This window comes from Carassius auratus, unplaced genomic scaffold (genome assembly GCF_003368295.1).
Source record: "Carassius auratus strain Wakin unplaced genomic scaffold, ASM336829v1 scaf_tig00023288, whole genome shotgun sequence".
NCBI classification, from domain to species: Eukaryota; Metazoa; Chordata; class Actinopteri; order Cypriniformes; family Cyprinidae; genus Carassius; species Carassius auratus.
In genome coordinates, this window is record NW_020525257.1 from 267,606 (window position 1) to 280,806 (window position 13,201).

The window sequence follows — 13,201 nt, forward strand, 5'->3', positions numbered from 1 at the left end:
TATCTTTTAAAAATATGTTTTTCTGAAAAATGTTACTTTTGCCGCTGCGCTCTGTGACGATTAGGGGAGAGCAGGGGCGAAAGTAACATTGAACTATTTTGAACTTTGACCGCGGCGTGCGCGCAAGCACGCAAATGATGCGCACCGCTGCGCTTGCGCTTTGGTCGACGCAGCAACAAAACGTCCTTGCGCGGCGCAAGCCATTGAGATGAATGGGTTTTATAGCGCAGCGCCGCGCATACCGCGTCCTGTGCGAAAGGCCCATAAGCGACGCGACGCCTATTTTTCACGCTTACTCAAGCGTTTTGGAAGCATTTCCAGGCAAAATAGAATAGGAAAATATGTCATTTTGTACACAAATACATATTAAGGACATTTTTAAATTTGAAAGTCTATAGGTTGACATAAATTCAGATGTAAATGTAATTAAAAAAAAAAATATATATATATCGATTTTCAAATATTGCACCTGTCAAACATAGTCTATTTTGCCGCCAATACTCTTGACTGTGTCCTTTTTCAGTAGGCTTTATATTTATGCTCAACATGCTCTGTCCATCTATGATACTTATTGTAGATATTAACATTCATGTTGATAATTCTAGTTGTAATCATACCGCTAATTTTATGGAGATTCTGGATTGTTTAAACCTCAAACAACATGTCAACACTTGATTTGTTGTGTACAGCTGGTGCAGATATTAATAAACTTGAAGGCAAATATTTGTGTATTAGTGACTATAAGCTCTTGAGTTTTACTATTGAGCTTAGGACTCTTAAAGCAAAGAACAGGCAGTTGGAACTTGGAACGACAATATAAAAAATCAGGTGATCACTGTCCATAGACCTATATACTATGAGCATTTGATTCTGTACAGCGATGCCCTCAAAATAGGAAGAACTGAATAATACTTTCAAGTTATTAATGATGGTTCTGCAAAACCAAATAAGATGTTTAAAGTAATCAACAAACTGCTTAAACCTAACAATTCACTTATTTGTTCCTCTGTGAAGCAGTGCAAAAAGTTTTTGAAATTCTTTGCTGAAAATTTTTTAGAATATTTATCACCTTGTAGGAGCCATTTATATATTCACCTTCTCTGGATCGGTTAATATTGCTATTATTATTCTAACCACTGGGCTGGGAGTGTTGCACTATGTGTGACACGTTACTGGGAGCTAGATATATTTACAGGTGTTGTAATTAGTTAGGAAAGGGTGTGGATGGTGAGGAACACACGGTTCGTACGGTAGCCGTGAGCAGTCAATTTACCAACAGCATGACAGCACTTTAATATTCAGCACTGGGTGAAATATCATTTTATGTAAATTATCCCTTTTACCTTCATAATAAACGGGAACACCACCCAAAGAGAGCTAATGTTTGGACTCAGAATTTCCTGCTATGCTAAGCATGCCGAGAATCCCTCTGAAAACATCAAGAAATTCCTTTTAGCACCAACATCTGGAGCAGGATCAGGGAAGAGGACGCTGCAGGTCCTTCAGCCGTCCGCTGTCAATAAGAACCTTGGTCGTATCTTTGAGAATGGCAAAGCAGTTCCTAAAAGGAAGATGTGGATGAGTATGAAGAGGATAATGGAGAGGATGCCATGAATACCTATCTTCATGCTCATTTGAAATCACAAACATCAAGTTATGCGAACACAGTTCCTGTCTTGCAACTTCCTAAAACTGTCTCTTTCCAACAGGACCATTCTCTGCCATTGGCTGTACGGCCTAAGGAAAGGTCGCATATTCTACAAGCCCAGTCTTCTGACAGATCCAGACTCACCAACATTTCAACAGCAGGGTTTCAACCACTGACCTCACAAGGGAGTACACGTATGCAATCACAGTCGCACCATCATTCCTCTGTTGACCATGTTCAACAACCTACTTTGTATGACCTTATGCAACAGCAAACTAACATAATCGGTCAGCTGGTACTGAACCAAGCCTTAGCCTCTCTTCCGCCACGAGCTATCCTAGAGTTTGATGGTGATCCACTTAAGTATGCTGCCTTCATTAGAGCTTTCAAGCAAGCACTTGAAAGAAAAACTACAGATAAACAAGAATGTCTTTATTATCTTGAACAACATACCAGAGGGCAGCCCAGAGAACTGGTTCGGAGTTGCTATAACATGGCTCCTGGGCATGGCTATGAGAGAGCAAAGAATCTATTGAAAGAATTCTTCGGAAATGAAATAAAAATTGCTGTAGCTTATATGGACAAGGCTATGACGTTGCCTACGATGAGGGTTGATGACATTAATGCTCTGCAGTCCTTTTCAATCTTTTTAAGGGACTGTTGTAATGTTATGGAAGATTTACAGCATATGGAGGAGTTGTCTGTCGCTTGGGAGCTACAGGAGCGCCGTGGTTACAGAGCTATGTTCCCAGACTTGGTGGCCTTAATTGAGCGTCAGGTAAAGATTTTGTCTGATCCTCTCTTCTGTGACCTACAGGGTACGCCATCAGACTCTTCCTCTAAACAAAGGAGTAGACATACCGGAAGAGGTCAAGCTACTGTTGCTGCCATCAATACTGCCTTAGGATCAACCACATCAGCAGCTTGGTACCAACAGCACAGAGTGCCAGATTCACAAAGGAATGACGTAGGGTCATGCTGTGTTTATAAGAGTCAGCATTCAGTGGAGAAGTGTTCACAGCTTGATGACATGTCACACAGGGAGAAATTGGAGGTTTTGAAGGTGGGCAGAGTGTGTTTCAGCTGTCTGAGGAGAGATCATATGAGCAGGGACTGTGACAAGCCTTTGACTTGTGATATATGTAAACACAAGCATCCAACTGTCCTACACATTAAACTTAAAACTCATTAAGTGTCAGTCAATAATGCATCTGTGTCATTGGAGACATGTGGCCTTACTGGGGCCGGAAGTGATGAATGTGTTCTCTCTATTGTGCCTGTACAGGTGAAGGCCAAGTCCCGGAGCACGATTATGAACACCTATGCCTTTCTAGACCCTGGGAGTTCAGCTTCTTTCTGTACTCAACATCTCATGAGAAAACTGAATCTTTCAGGAGTCAAGAATAGCATTCTTCTTCTTACTCTTGGCCAAGAGAGGTCTGTAGACACATTCTTGCTTAGTGGTCTTGAGGTGTCTGGTTTGAATGAAGAAAACTTCCTTGACTTACCTGAAGTTTATACCCAGAAGACCATGCCTGTGAGCAGAAATAACATTCTCACTCAACAGGACCTTGAGGGATGGAAATACCTCAAAGGCATTACAGTTCCCAGTCTTGAGGCAGAGGTGGAATTGCTGATTGTCACCAATGCACCGAAGCTCATGGAACCATGGGAAATAATAAATAGCCAAGGCAAAGGACCTTATGCTGTCAGGACTCTACTGGGGTGGGTCGTGAATGGCCCGCTGAGAGGTGGTGAGCCGCGTAAAGGCAAGAAAGGCCTTCCTGAAGTCACTGTCAATAGGATCTCAGTCGCCAAGCTACAAGACTTATTGGTTTCCCAATACAATCAGGATTTCAATGAAAAATCAGACCATGTTTGCCTTTCTAGAGAGGATCAAAGATTTATTCAAATAATGGAGTCTTCAATTCAGCTTGATGAAGGACACTATTGCTTTGACTTTCCATTTAAGGCTAAAGATGTCATCTTGGCAAATAATTATAGCATCGCAGGAAGTTCAAGAGAAATAAAGATTATCATCAAGAGTACACAGCTTTCCTCTCCGAAATCATTGAAAAGGGTTATGCTGAGCTTGTACCACATCAGCAGTTGAAGCGAGATGAGGGCAAGGTGTGGTATATTCCCCAGCATGGGGTATACCTCCATACCTATATACCTACTCACCTGCAGTTGCATCACTTCTCCGATGCCAGTGAGTATGGCTACGGAACTGCGTCATATCTCAGGATGGAGAATAAGAGAAATCATGTCAGTATTACTTTTATCTTGGGCAAGGCCAGGGTTGCTCCTTTAAAACAAATAACAATTCCTCGCCTTGAGCTGACTGCTGCTGTTCTGGCTGTCCGGGTGGACAACATGCTGAAGAGGGAGTTGCAGCTGGATTTATACCCATCAGTATTCTGGACGGACAGTACAACTGTTTTAAAGTATATTGGAAACGAGATCAGGAGGTTTCATACATTTGTGGCCAATAGGGTGGCTGTGATTAGAAATGAAACGGATGTTGCACAGTGGAGACACATTGGCACAAAACTTAATCCAGCAGATGAGGCCTCCAGGGGTCTAAGTGCGGAAGAATTTCTTGCATGCAGGCGGTGGCTGAAGGGACCAGACTTTCTCTTGAGGGGGGAGGTGGAATGGCCTAAGAGCATCATGGAACAACCTCTAATCCAGTGGTTCCCAAAGTAGGGGTCGCGACCCCACGGTGGGTCGCGGGACCCCGGCGCAGGGGTCGCGAGATGATTTCGATATATGCTTTATATATTTTTGTATCAATTAATTTAACTCTTTCGCATCGCACGTACGATCATTAATTTAACTCTTTCGCATCGCACGTACGATCACAGTCTAGGCTAGTACCTGGAGTGTACGACCACACCGGTCAGTGCATGACGTGAAATTCAAATGTGCTCTCGCGAGTTGGCTGGCGCTGAGCCAGAGACAAGTGCGCTCAGAGCTGTCATCACACTTGTCATCACTTTTCAGTGTTTTCAACCACATAATATTTATTTTAGGTTTCAGACATATAAGTACTAGAAAAAACAATACATTTAGAGTTTGTAAAATACACACTGATGTCAAAGGAAGAGGCAATAATAATCTTTTTCATTATAATTAGACACATTTTATTCATATCAGATACACATTGTGTAAGTAACTTTAAAGTTTACTCCATTATTCTCCCAGTTCACCAGCCACTTACTTTTATGTATTTCGGGAGAAGTGGATGAATTCACGTGTTGTAAATCCAACAGATCTGATTCTCTGAACTGCGTCTGCGGCACAAACTAAGATAGCGGCGCCCATCGCGCATACAGCTCAACTAACGCGATCGTTATAAAGGTGTTTAAACAACAAAACACTTCCACTTGCATATATTTGACAATCGGAATATCAGCTATTTCATGCCATATCTAACAAATTTGTTAATATTTTGAATAAAAAAGGAAAAATGACAAAAGCAGATCATTCATTCAGCTCTGTTGTTGCTGCGGTATGTCACGTGACAAGCAATGACGCGTCACCATGGAAAGCGTAAAGTGACACATCTAGCGGATTAGCATGAGTGTGTGTGTGTGTGTGTGTGTGTGTGTGCGCGCGCACGGGTGTGAGCACGCGTGTGAGCAGCTCAGACTTACTCGACTGGTTCCTGATGGCAGAATAATGAACGAGTTCAACCCAACATAGCTGCACAGTTACTTTCCGAGAGAGAACAGGTGGATATCGAGCAGCTCATGCAGAATTGTAACACTGATTTTGCATGCAGAACAATAAAATATAACTTCGTGTGCTTTGACACTGGGCATAAAATCGATTTGCTGTACATTTCACGCGACGAGAGGTGTTTTTTTTTTGGGGGGGGGGGGTCGCAGGGCAGCAGCGCATTTATCATGGGGTCGCGGGCTAAAAAGTTTGGGAACCCCTGCTCTAATCCCTTTGGGTGACCCAGAGGTGAAGAAAGATCAACTGGTGAATGCCTTTGTATCCCATCGTCCACTGAATGCAACAAAGGTGTTTTTAAGCTACTTTTCAGATTTTAAGAAAATGAGAACGTCTGTGGCATGGATGTTCAGACTCAGAGATGTGCTTCTAACCCTGTCCAAAAGGAGAAAGGTTCTTGAAGCCTCTAAAGGCATTGGCCACGATAATGGAGGCCGAAGAAGCAACTACCTCTATGCCGAAATGCAAAGGGAAAAATTGGCACTTTGTGGACAGCCACTGACTGCAGGTGACCTTGAGAGGGCAGAAAGTGCCATCATCAGTTTTTCTCAGCAAGAAAGGTTTTCCAATGAGATTGCAGTTTTGAAAAATGGAGGATATGTCAAAAGAAACAGTGACCTCTACAAATTGGACCCAGTGTTGGAGGATGGATTGTTGCATGTGGGAGGAAGGCTTAGTAGGGCTGCTATGCCAGAAATTGAAAAACATCCTGTCATTCTTTCTAAAGAGCAGCATGTGTCCAAACTCATCTTAAAGTATATCCATCAAAGACTGGGTCACGCAGGTAGAAATCACATGCTCTCTTCTCTCAGAAAGCAATACTGGATTACTCATGCCAATTCTGCTTGCAGGAAGGTCATCTCTGAGTGTGTAGTTTGTCGCCGCCTCCAAGGAAAGATGGGGGAACAAAAAATGGCTGACCTACCAGTAGAGAGGATTGTGCCAGACTTACCTGCTTTCACAAGTGTGGGAGTCGACTACTTTGGGCCAATTGAGGTGAAGAAGGGCCGGGGCCGAGCAAAGCGCTACGGCGTTCTCTTTACCTGCATGGCGAGCAGGGCAGTTCATCTCGAAGTTGCTTATGCTTTAGACACTGACTCATGCATAAATGCCATTCGCCGTTTCATGTGTCGTAGAGGTCAAGTGACACACCTGACATCAGATAATGGCACCAACTTTATAGGAGCTGAGCGGGAGTTAAGGGAAGCCATTGCTGAGTTAAACCAACAGAAAGTTCAGCATGTCTTACTGCAGATTGGTCTGACATGGTCCTTTAACCCTCCAGCTGGGTCTCACCATGGAGGGGTTTGGGAGCGTCTTATTCGTCTTGTGAAAAGGGTCCTTTCTTCCACGCTCAGACTCCAAACACTGGATGATGAAGGGTTTCATACCATTCTTTGTGAAGTCGAAGCCATTCTCAATAGTCGTCCCATTACAAAGGCTTCTGATGATGCGAATGACCTCGAAGCACTTACACCCAACCACATCCTGCTCTTAAAGTCAAAGCCACACCTCCCTCTTGGGCTCTTTTGTAAGGATGACCTGTATCTGAAGAGAAGATGGAGGCAGGTGCAGTTCCTATCTGATCTTTTTTGGAAACGCTGGGTGAGGGAATACTTGCCACTACCCAGGAGAGACAGAAGTGGATGAGACCAAAAAGAAGCTTTTCTGTTGGAGACATTGTGGTCATAATGGATCCTGTCGCTCCACGAGGGTCCTGGCTTATGGGAAAAATTACACAGACATACCCTGACAAGAAAGGCTTTGTTCGCTCTGTGCTGCTGAAAACAAAAACGGGTCAGCTGGAACGGCCAATATCAAAGATCTGCCTATTGATGGAAGTCGAAGTGTCACAGATGAGGTCCTGATTAGCTGATCTGCCTACAGATGTCCTAAGCTCAAGAGAAGAAGATTGTACTTAAGATTATCATTGCACAAATGGCTCTTTTAGTTTAAAATTGGTAATTTGGGTAATTGTGGTTAAAGTAAACATTCACAATTATGGGGCCGGGGTGTAGGAGCCATTTATATAATCACCTTCTCTGGATCTGTTAATATTGCTATTATGCTATTACTGCTATTATTATTCTAGCCACTGTAGTCCTTAAATTTTCCATTAACTTTGTTTTCTAGTTTTAAAATGGTTAGCATTGATTACACTTCTAAATTAATTATTTATGACGATGAGTTCTACTACCTGTACTCTCGATCCTATTCAAACTCACGTTCTCTAAGAGTGTCTGTCATATATCAGTCCTCTCATTTTGAACATTGTTAATGCTTCCCTTACTACTGGACTTGTTCCCCAAGCTCTTAAGGTTGCTTCCATCACAACAGTTCTTAAAAAGCCTGGGTGAGATGTGTCTGATCTGTCAAACTACAGGCCTATATCTAATCTTCCTTTTTTGGCAAAGCTTCTGGAATGTGTTGTTGTGTCATAACTTCATACTCACTTGTCCATGAATGAGCTTTTAGAACCTTTTCAATCTGGTTTTCGATCAGTACTTACACTGCCTTGCCAGCTGCACGTGTTCTTACACATTCTCCTTCTTCTGGGGTGCTTAGGAACCTGCATTGGCTTCCATGCCCGTATTGATTTTAAAACTCTTATTTTAACATTATAAAGCTGTACATGGAACTGCACCATCATATATATGTGATTTAATTACGCTATATATGCCCTCTTGATATTTCCGCTCAGTCAACTCTTTACTCCTTAAACAACCTTCTTGCAGATTAAAAATGATAGTCTTCTCTGTGTCAGGCCCCAAGCTGTGGAATGCACTTCCCTTAACTGTTAGGAATGCCCCAACATTAAAAAGTTTTAAGAAACAGTTAAAAACCCATCTTTTTAAGATGGTGTTTGTGTCTTGATTGGTGACACTGGATGTCCATTGTATTCTACCTCTTTTTGCATTCTTTATTTTTTTTTATTAATCTTTTTTTATGTATTTAATTTTGTTCTGTGCTTGTAGTGCTTTGGGTATAAGAAAAGCGCAATATAAAAAAAATACAAAGCAGAAAATATAAGCAGCTATAAAATTATTAATTATAAACAACATAAACATCTAGATTTTTTTTTATGTATCAACCTCCCACAAGACGCTCCGGCACATTACTTTTTTATTTTTCACTTTATTAAAGTGGAAATTACTTAAAATATTCTGTAATTTTTGGTCATATAGATGAGAATAAGACATTAACAAACTGTAAAGGGTTCACTTCAATGGGTCACATCAAAATAGTCATTCCAATTTCATTTAAATCTAAATGTAACATTCTAGTTTTGTCAGCTAACAGTGAATAATTGGTTAATGAGTGTTAGGAGTCGGTCAGGAAAATGAACCAAAATGAACATCTCTAAATTCTTGTGTCCCCATCACACAGTCTGTGTTGATTGTGTCTGTGACGTCTCTGAAGCGGCTCCTTATTCACCATCAGCTGATCCTGAGGAAACTGAACTGACGTCTAAACACTGAGAGTCCTACAATAAAATACACAGACAGACACATATGAGCCTGAGACATTACTGCTGTCACATCACATCAGCAGATCCAGCTCAGAAAACACACAGTATATTCATATTACAGCCAGAGATTAATAACAGTAAATGATCAACAACTACTATCACCTAGAGACACTGTAAGACATTAAAATATTCATATATTCAAAATCAGTCACATCACAGAAAATAAACAAAACTTAAATAAACAAACACTCACAACAGGATAATGTCTCCAGTTTATAATGTGGATCCATCTCCATATCATTGAGTAAATTCCTACTAGAATCTCTTAGATTATTTCCAAACAGAATCAGTTCTCTCAGGTGTGAGGGGTTTGATCTCAGAGCTGAAGTCAGAGCAGAACAACCTTCATCTGTGACACCACAATCTTTCAACCTGTAGAGAACAATGAGACAGTGTTAATTGTAGTTGAAGTGTGTGTAGTTTGTTATTGACTCTGGTCTCAGAGCAGGAGAGGAGATATAATGACGAGCATTGCCACATACTATGGCAATGTTTGCACCTCTTGCCACATGTACATTTTATCTATCTCTGTCGCAGATGAGGGATTCACATGTGATAAATACAGGGAAAAAGTTAGGCTGACAGAGAAGATTTCAGAATTAGAGACACGCATCCAAACTTTAATTGAGGACAGTAAGAATGTTAGGGCTCCAGATACAGCTTTGGATGCGTCTAGCTCAGGGATTCCTGTACATTGTCCGGTTCCGACAGAGCCCCTGCAGCAGGGCAACTAGGTGACAGTGAGGCAGCGTAGTCGTGGGTCAAAACACCGCTCTTCTGTTCCGATCAAAACATTAAACAGATTCTTCCCAGTCAGTGATGCACCCACTGAGAAACCTGATGAAAGTGCTCTAGTTATTGGTGATTCTATTGTACGGAACGTGACTATAGAGACACCAGCCACCGTAGTCAAATGTTTACCGGGAGCCAGAGCACCTGACATCTTGGCAAATGTAAAAGTGCTGGCTAATGCTAAACGTAAATACAGTAAGATTGTTATTCATGCCAGCGCAAATGATGTTCGACTTCGCCAGTCGGAGGTCACTAAAAATAACATTAAAGAGGTGTGTGAACTTGCAAGCACTTGGTGGCGCCACTCTTCTCTCTAGAAATATGGCAAATAGTCTTAGTGTTTAAACTTGACTAACTGGGGCCCAGGTCAGGAAGCAGACAGACTGGCTAAACCGACCGTCTGCTAGCTGCCTCATGTCACAGAGGTCAGTTAATTCTCAGCACATAGAGACTCTTTCACCTAGATATCACACTATAGAGACTGTGTCTGTTCCCCGAACTAGAAAATACAAAAAACGTCCAAACCAAAGTTAAGATAAACAATTTAATTGAGGTTCAACAAATAGAAAAAACAGATGCAATATGGATAAACAAATGATAAACTTTGGCTTATTGAATATCAGATCCCTTTCTACAAAAACACTTTTGGTAAATAATATGATCACTGATCATAATCTAGCTGAGTTTGACAGAAACCTGGCTAAAACCTGATGATTAAATTATTTTAAATGAGTCCACCCCCCAAGATTACTGTTATAAACACGAGCCGCGTCTAAAAGGCAAAGGGGGACGTGTTGTTTCAATTTATAACCACATTTTCAGGATTTCTCAGAGGGCAGGCTTCAAGTATAACTCGTTTGAAGTAATGGTGCTTCATATAACATTATCCAGAGAAACAAATGTTAATGATAAATCCTGTCATGTTTGTACTGGCTACTGTATACAGGCAACCAGGGCACCATACAGACTTTATTAAGTTTGGTGATTTTACATCCGAGTTAGTTCAGGCTGCAGATAGTGATTTTAATATCCATGTTGATAATGAAAAAGATGCATTGGGATCAGCATTTATAGACATTCTGAACTCTATAGGGTTTAGACAACACGTTTCAGGACCTACTCATTGTCAAAATCATACTCTCGATTCAATACTGTCACATGGAATTGATGTTGATCGTGTTGAAATTATTCAGCCAAGTGATGATATCTCAGATCATTATTTAGTTTTGTGCAAACTTCATATAGCCAAAAAGCATTAAAAACTGCTAGATCTGATTACTTTTCTTCTGTTTTAGAAGAAAACAAACATAACCCCAGGTATTTATTTAATACAGTGGCTAAATTAACTAAAAATAAAGCCTCAACAAGTGTTGACATTTCCCAACACCACAGCAGTAATGGATTTATGAACTACTTTACTTCTACGATACTATCTGATAAAATTGCAACCATTCAGCCGTCAGCTACAGTATCGCATCTGACAGTGCACTATAGACACCCTGAGGAACAGTTCCAGTCTTTTTCTACTATAGGAGAGGAAGAATTGTATAAACTTGTTAAATCATCTAAACCAACAACGTATGTTGGACCCTATACCATCTAAGCTCCTAAAAGAGGTGCTTCCAGAAGTCATAGATCCTCTTCTGACTATTATTAATTCCTCATTGTCATTAGGATATGTCCTTGAAGATGTGAGTGAATGAAGATGTATCAAATCGATCACAAGTGCAGTATGGAGTACCTCAAGGCTGAGTATTAGGGCCGCTACTCTTCACGCTTTATAGGTTACCCTTGGGAGATATCATCAGGAAAGATGGTGTTGACTTTCACTGTTATGCTGATGATACTCAGCTCTATATTTCGTTGCGGCCCTGTGAAACACACCAATTTGAAAAACGAATGGAATGCATAGTCGATTTAAAAAACTGGATGACGAGTAATTTCTTACTGCTAAATTCTGAAAAAACAGAGGTGTTACTTATAGGACCTAAAAACTCTGCTTGTAATAACCTAGAACACTGTATAAGACTTGATGGTTGCTCTGTCAATTCTTCACCATCATTTAGGAACCTAGGTGTGCTATTTGATCTCAATCTTTCCTTAGAAAGCCACGTTTCTAGCATTTGAAAAACTGCATTTTTCCATCTCAAAAATATATCTTAATTACGGCCTATGCACTCAATGTCAAATGCACAAATGTTAATCCATGCATTTATGACCTCAAGGTTAGATTATTGTAATGCTTTATTGGGTGGTTGTTCTGCACGCTTGGTAAACAAACTACAGCTAGTCCAAAATGCAGCAGCAAGAGTTCTTACTAGAACCAGGAAGTATGACCATATTAGCCCAGTCCTGTTAACACTGCTCTGGCTCCCTATCAAACATCGTATAGATTTTAAAATATTGCTTATTACTTATAAAGCCCTGAAAGGTTTAGCACCTCAGTATTTGAATGAGATCCTTTTACATTATAATCCTCTACGACAGCTATATTCTCAAATCTCAGGCAATTTGATAATACCTAGAATATCAAAATCAACTGCGGGCAGCAGATCCTTTTCCAATTTGGCGCCTAAACTCTGGAATAATCTACCTAACATTGTTCAGGAGGCATACACACTCTTGCTGTTTAAATCTAGATTAAAGACCCATCTCTTTAACCTGGCTTAAACATAACGTACTAATATGCTTTTAATATCCAAATCCGTTAAAGGATTTTTAGGCTGCATTAATTAGGTAAACCAAAACCGGGAACACTTCCCATAACACCCTATGTACTTGCTACATCATTAGAAGAATGGCATCTACGCTAATATTAGTCTGTTTCTCTCTTATTTCCGAGGTCACCGTGGCCATCAGATCCAGTCTGTATCCAGATCAGAGGGTCACTGCAGTCACCCGGATCCAGTACATATCCAGACCAGATGGTGGATCAGCACCTAGAAAGGACCTCTACTGCCCTGAAAGACAGCGGAGACCAGGACAACTAGAGCCCCAGATACAGATCCACTGTAAAGACCTTGTCTCAGAGGACCACCAGGACAAGACCACAGGAAACAGATGATTCTTCTGCACAATCTGACTTTGCTGCCACCTGGAATTGAACTACTGGTTTCGTCTGGTCAGAGGAGAACTGGCCCCCCAACTGAGCCTGGTTTCTCCCAAGGTTTTCTTCTCCATTCTGTCACCAATGGAGTTTCGGTTCCTTGCCGCTGTCGCCTCTGGCTTGCTTAGTTGGGGTCACTTCATCTACAGCGATATCGTTGACTTGATTGCAAATATATGCACAGACACTATTTAACTGAACAGAGATGAAATCACTGAATTCAATGATGAACTGCCTTTAACTATCATTTTGCATTATTGACACACTGTTTTCCTAATGAATGTTGTTCAGTTGCTTTGATGCAATGTATTTTGTTTAAAGCACTATATAAAGCTGACTTGACTTGACTTGACATACTGCTGCTGACAGAATGAGATTTCTGCAT

At 41.0% G+C, this 13,201-nt stretch overlaps 1 protein-coding gene across 2 annotated transcripts in view; it reads right to left on the reverse strand.

Moving 5' to 3' along the window:
- Positions 1 to 8,575: 8,575 nt before the first annotated feature.
- LOC113077848 (ribonuclease inhibitor-like) overlaps positions 8,576 to 13,201 on the reverse strand; it is a 32,137-nt gene continuing 27,511 nt past the window's right edge. The window contains exons 1-2 of one of the 2 annotated variants that reach the window (XR_003281396.1): positions 9,112 to 9,275; positions 8,576 to 8,873 (exon numbers count right to left, since the gene is read on the reverse strand). Coding sequence is in view for 1 of the 2 variants with exons in the window: in XM_026250117.1 (XP_026105902.1) it covers positions 8,858 to 8,873 (16 nt within the window). In the remaining variant the exon portion in view is untranslated. Of the gene's footprint in view, positions 8,874 to 9,111; positions 9,276 to 13,201 lie in introns of those variants that run through there. The other variant, XM_026250117.1, reaches the window with a different exon arrangement.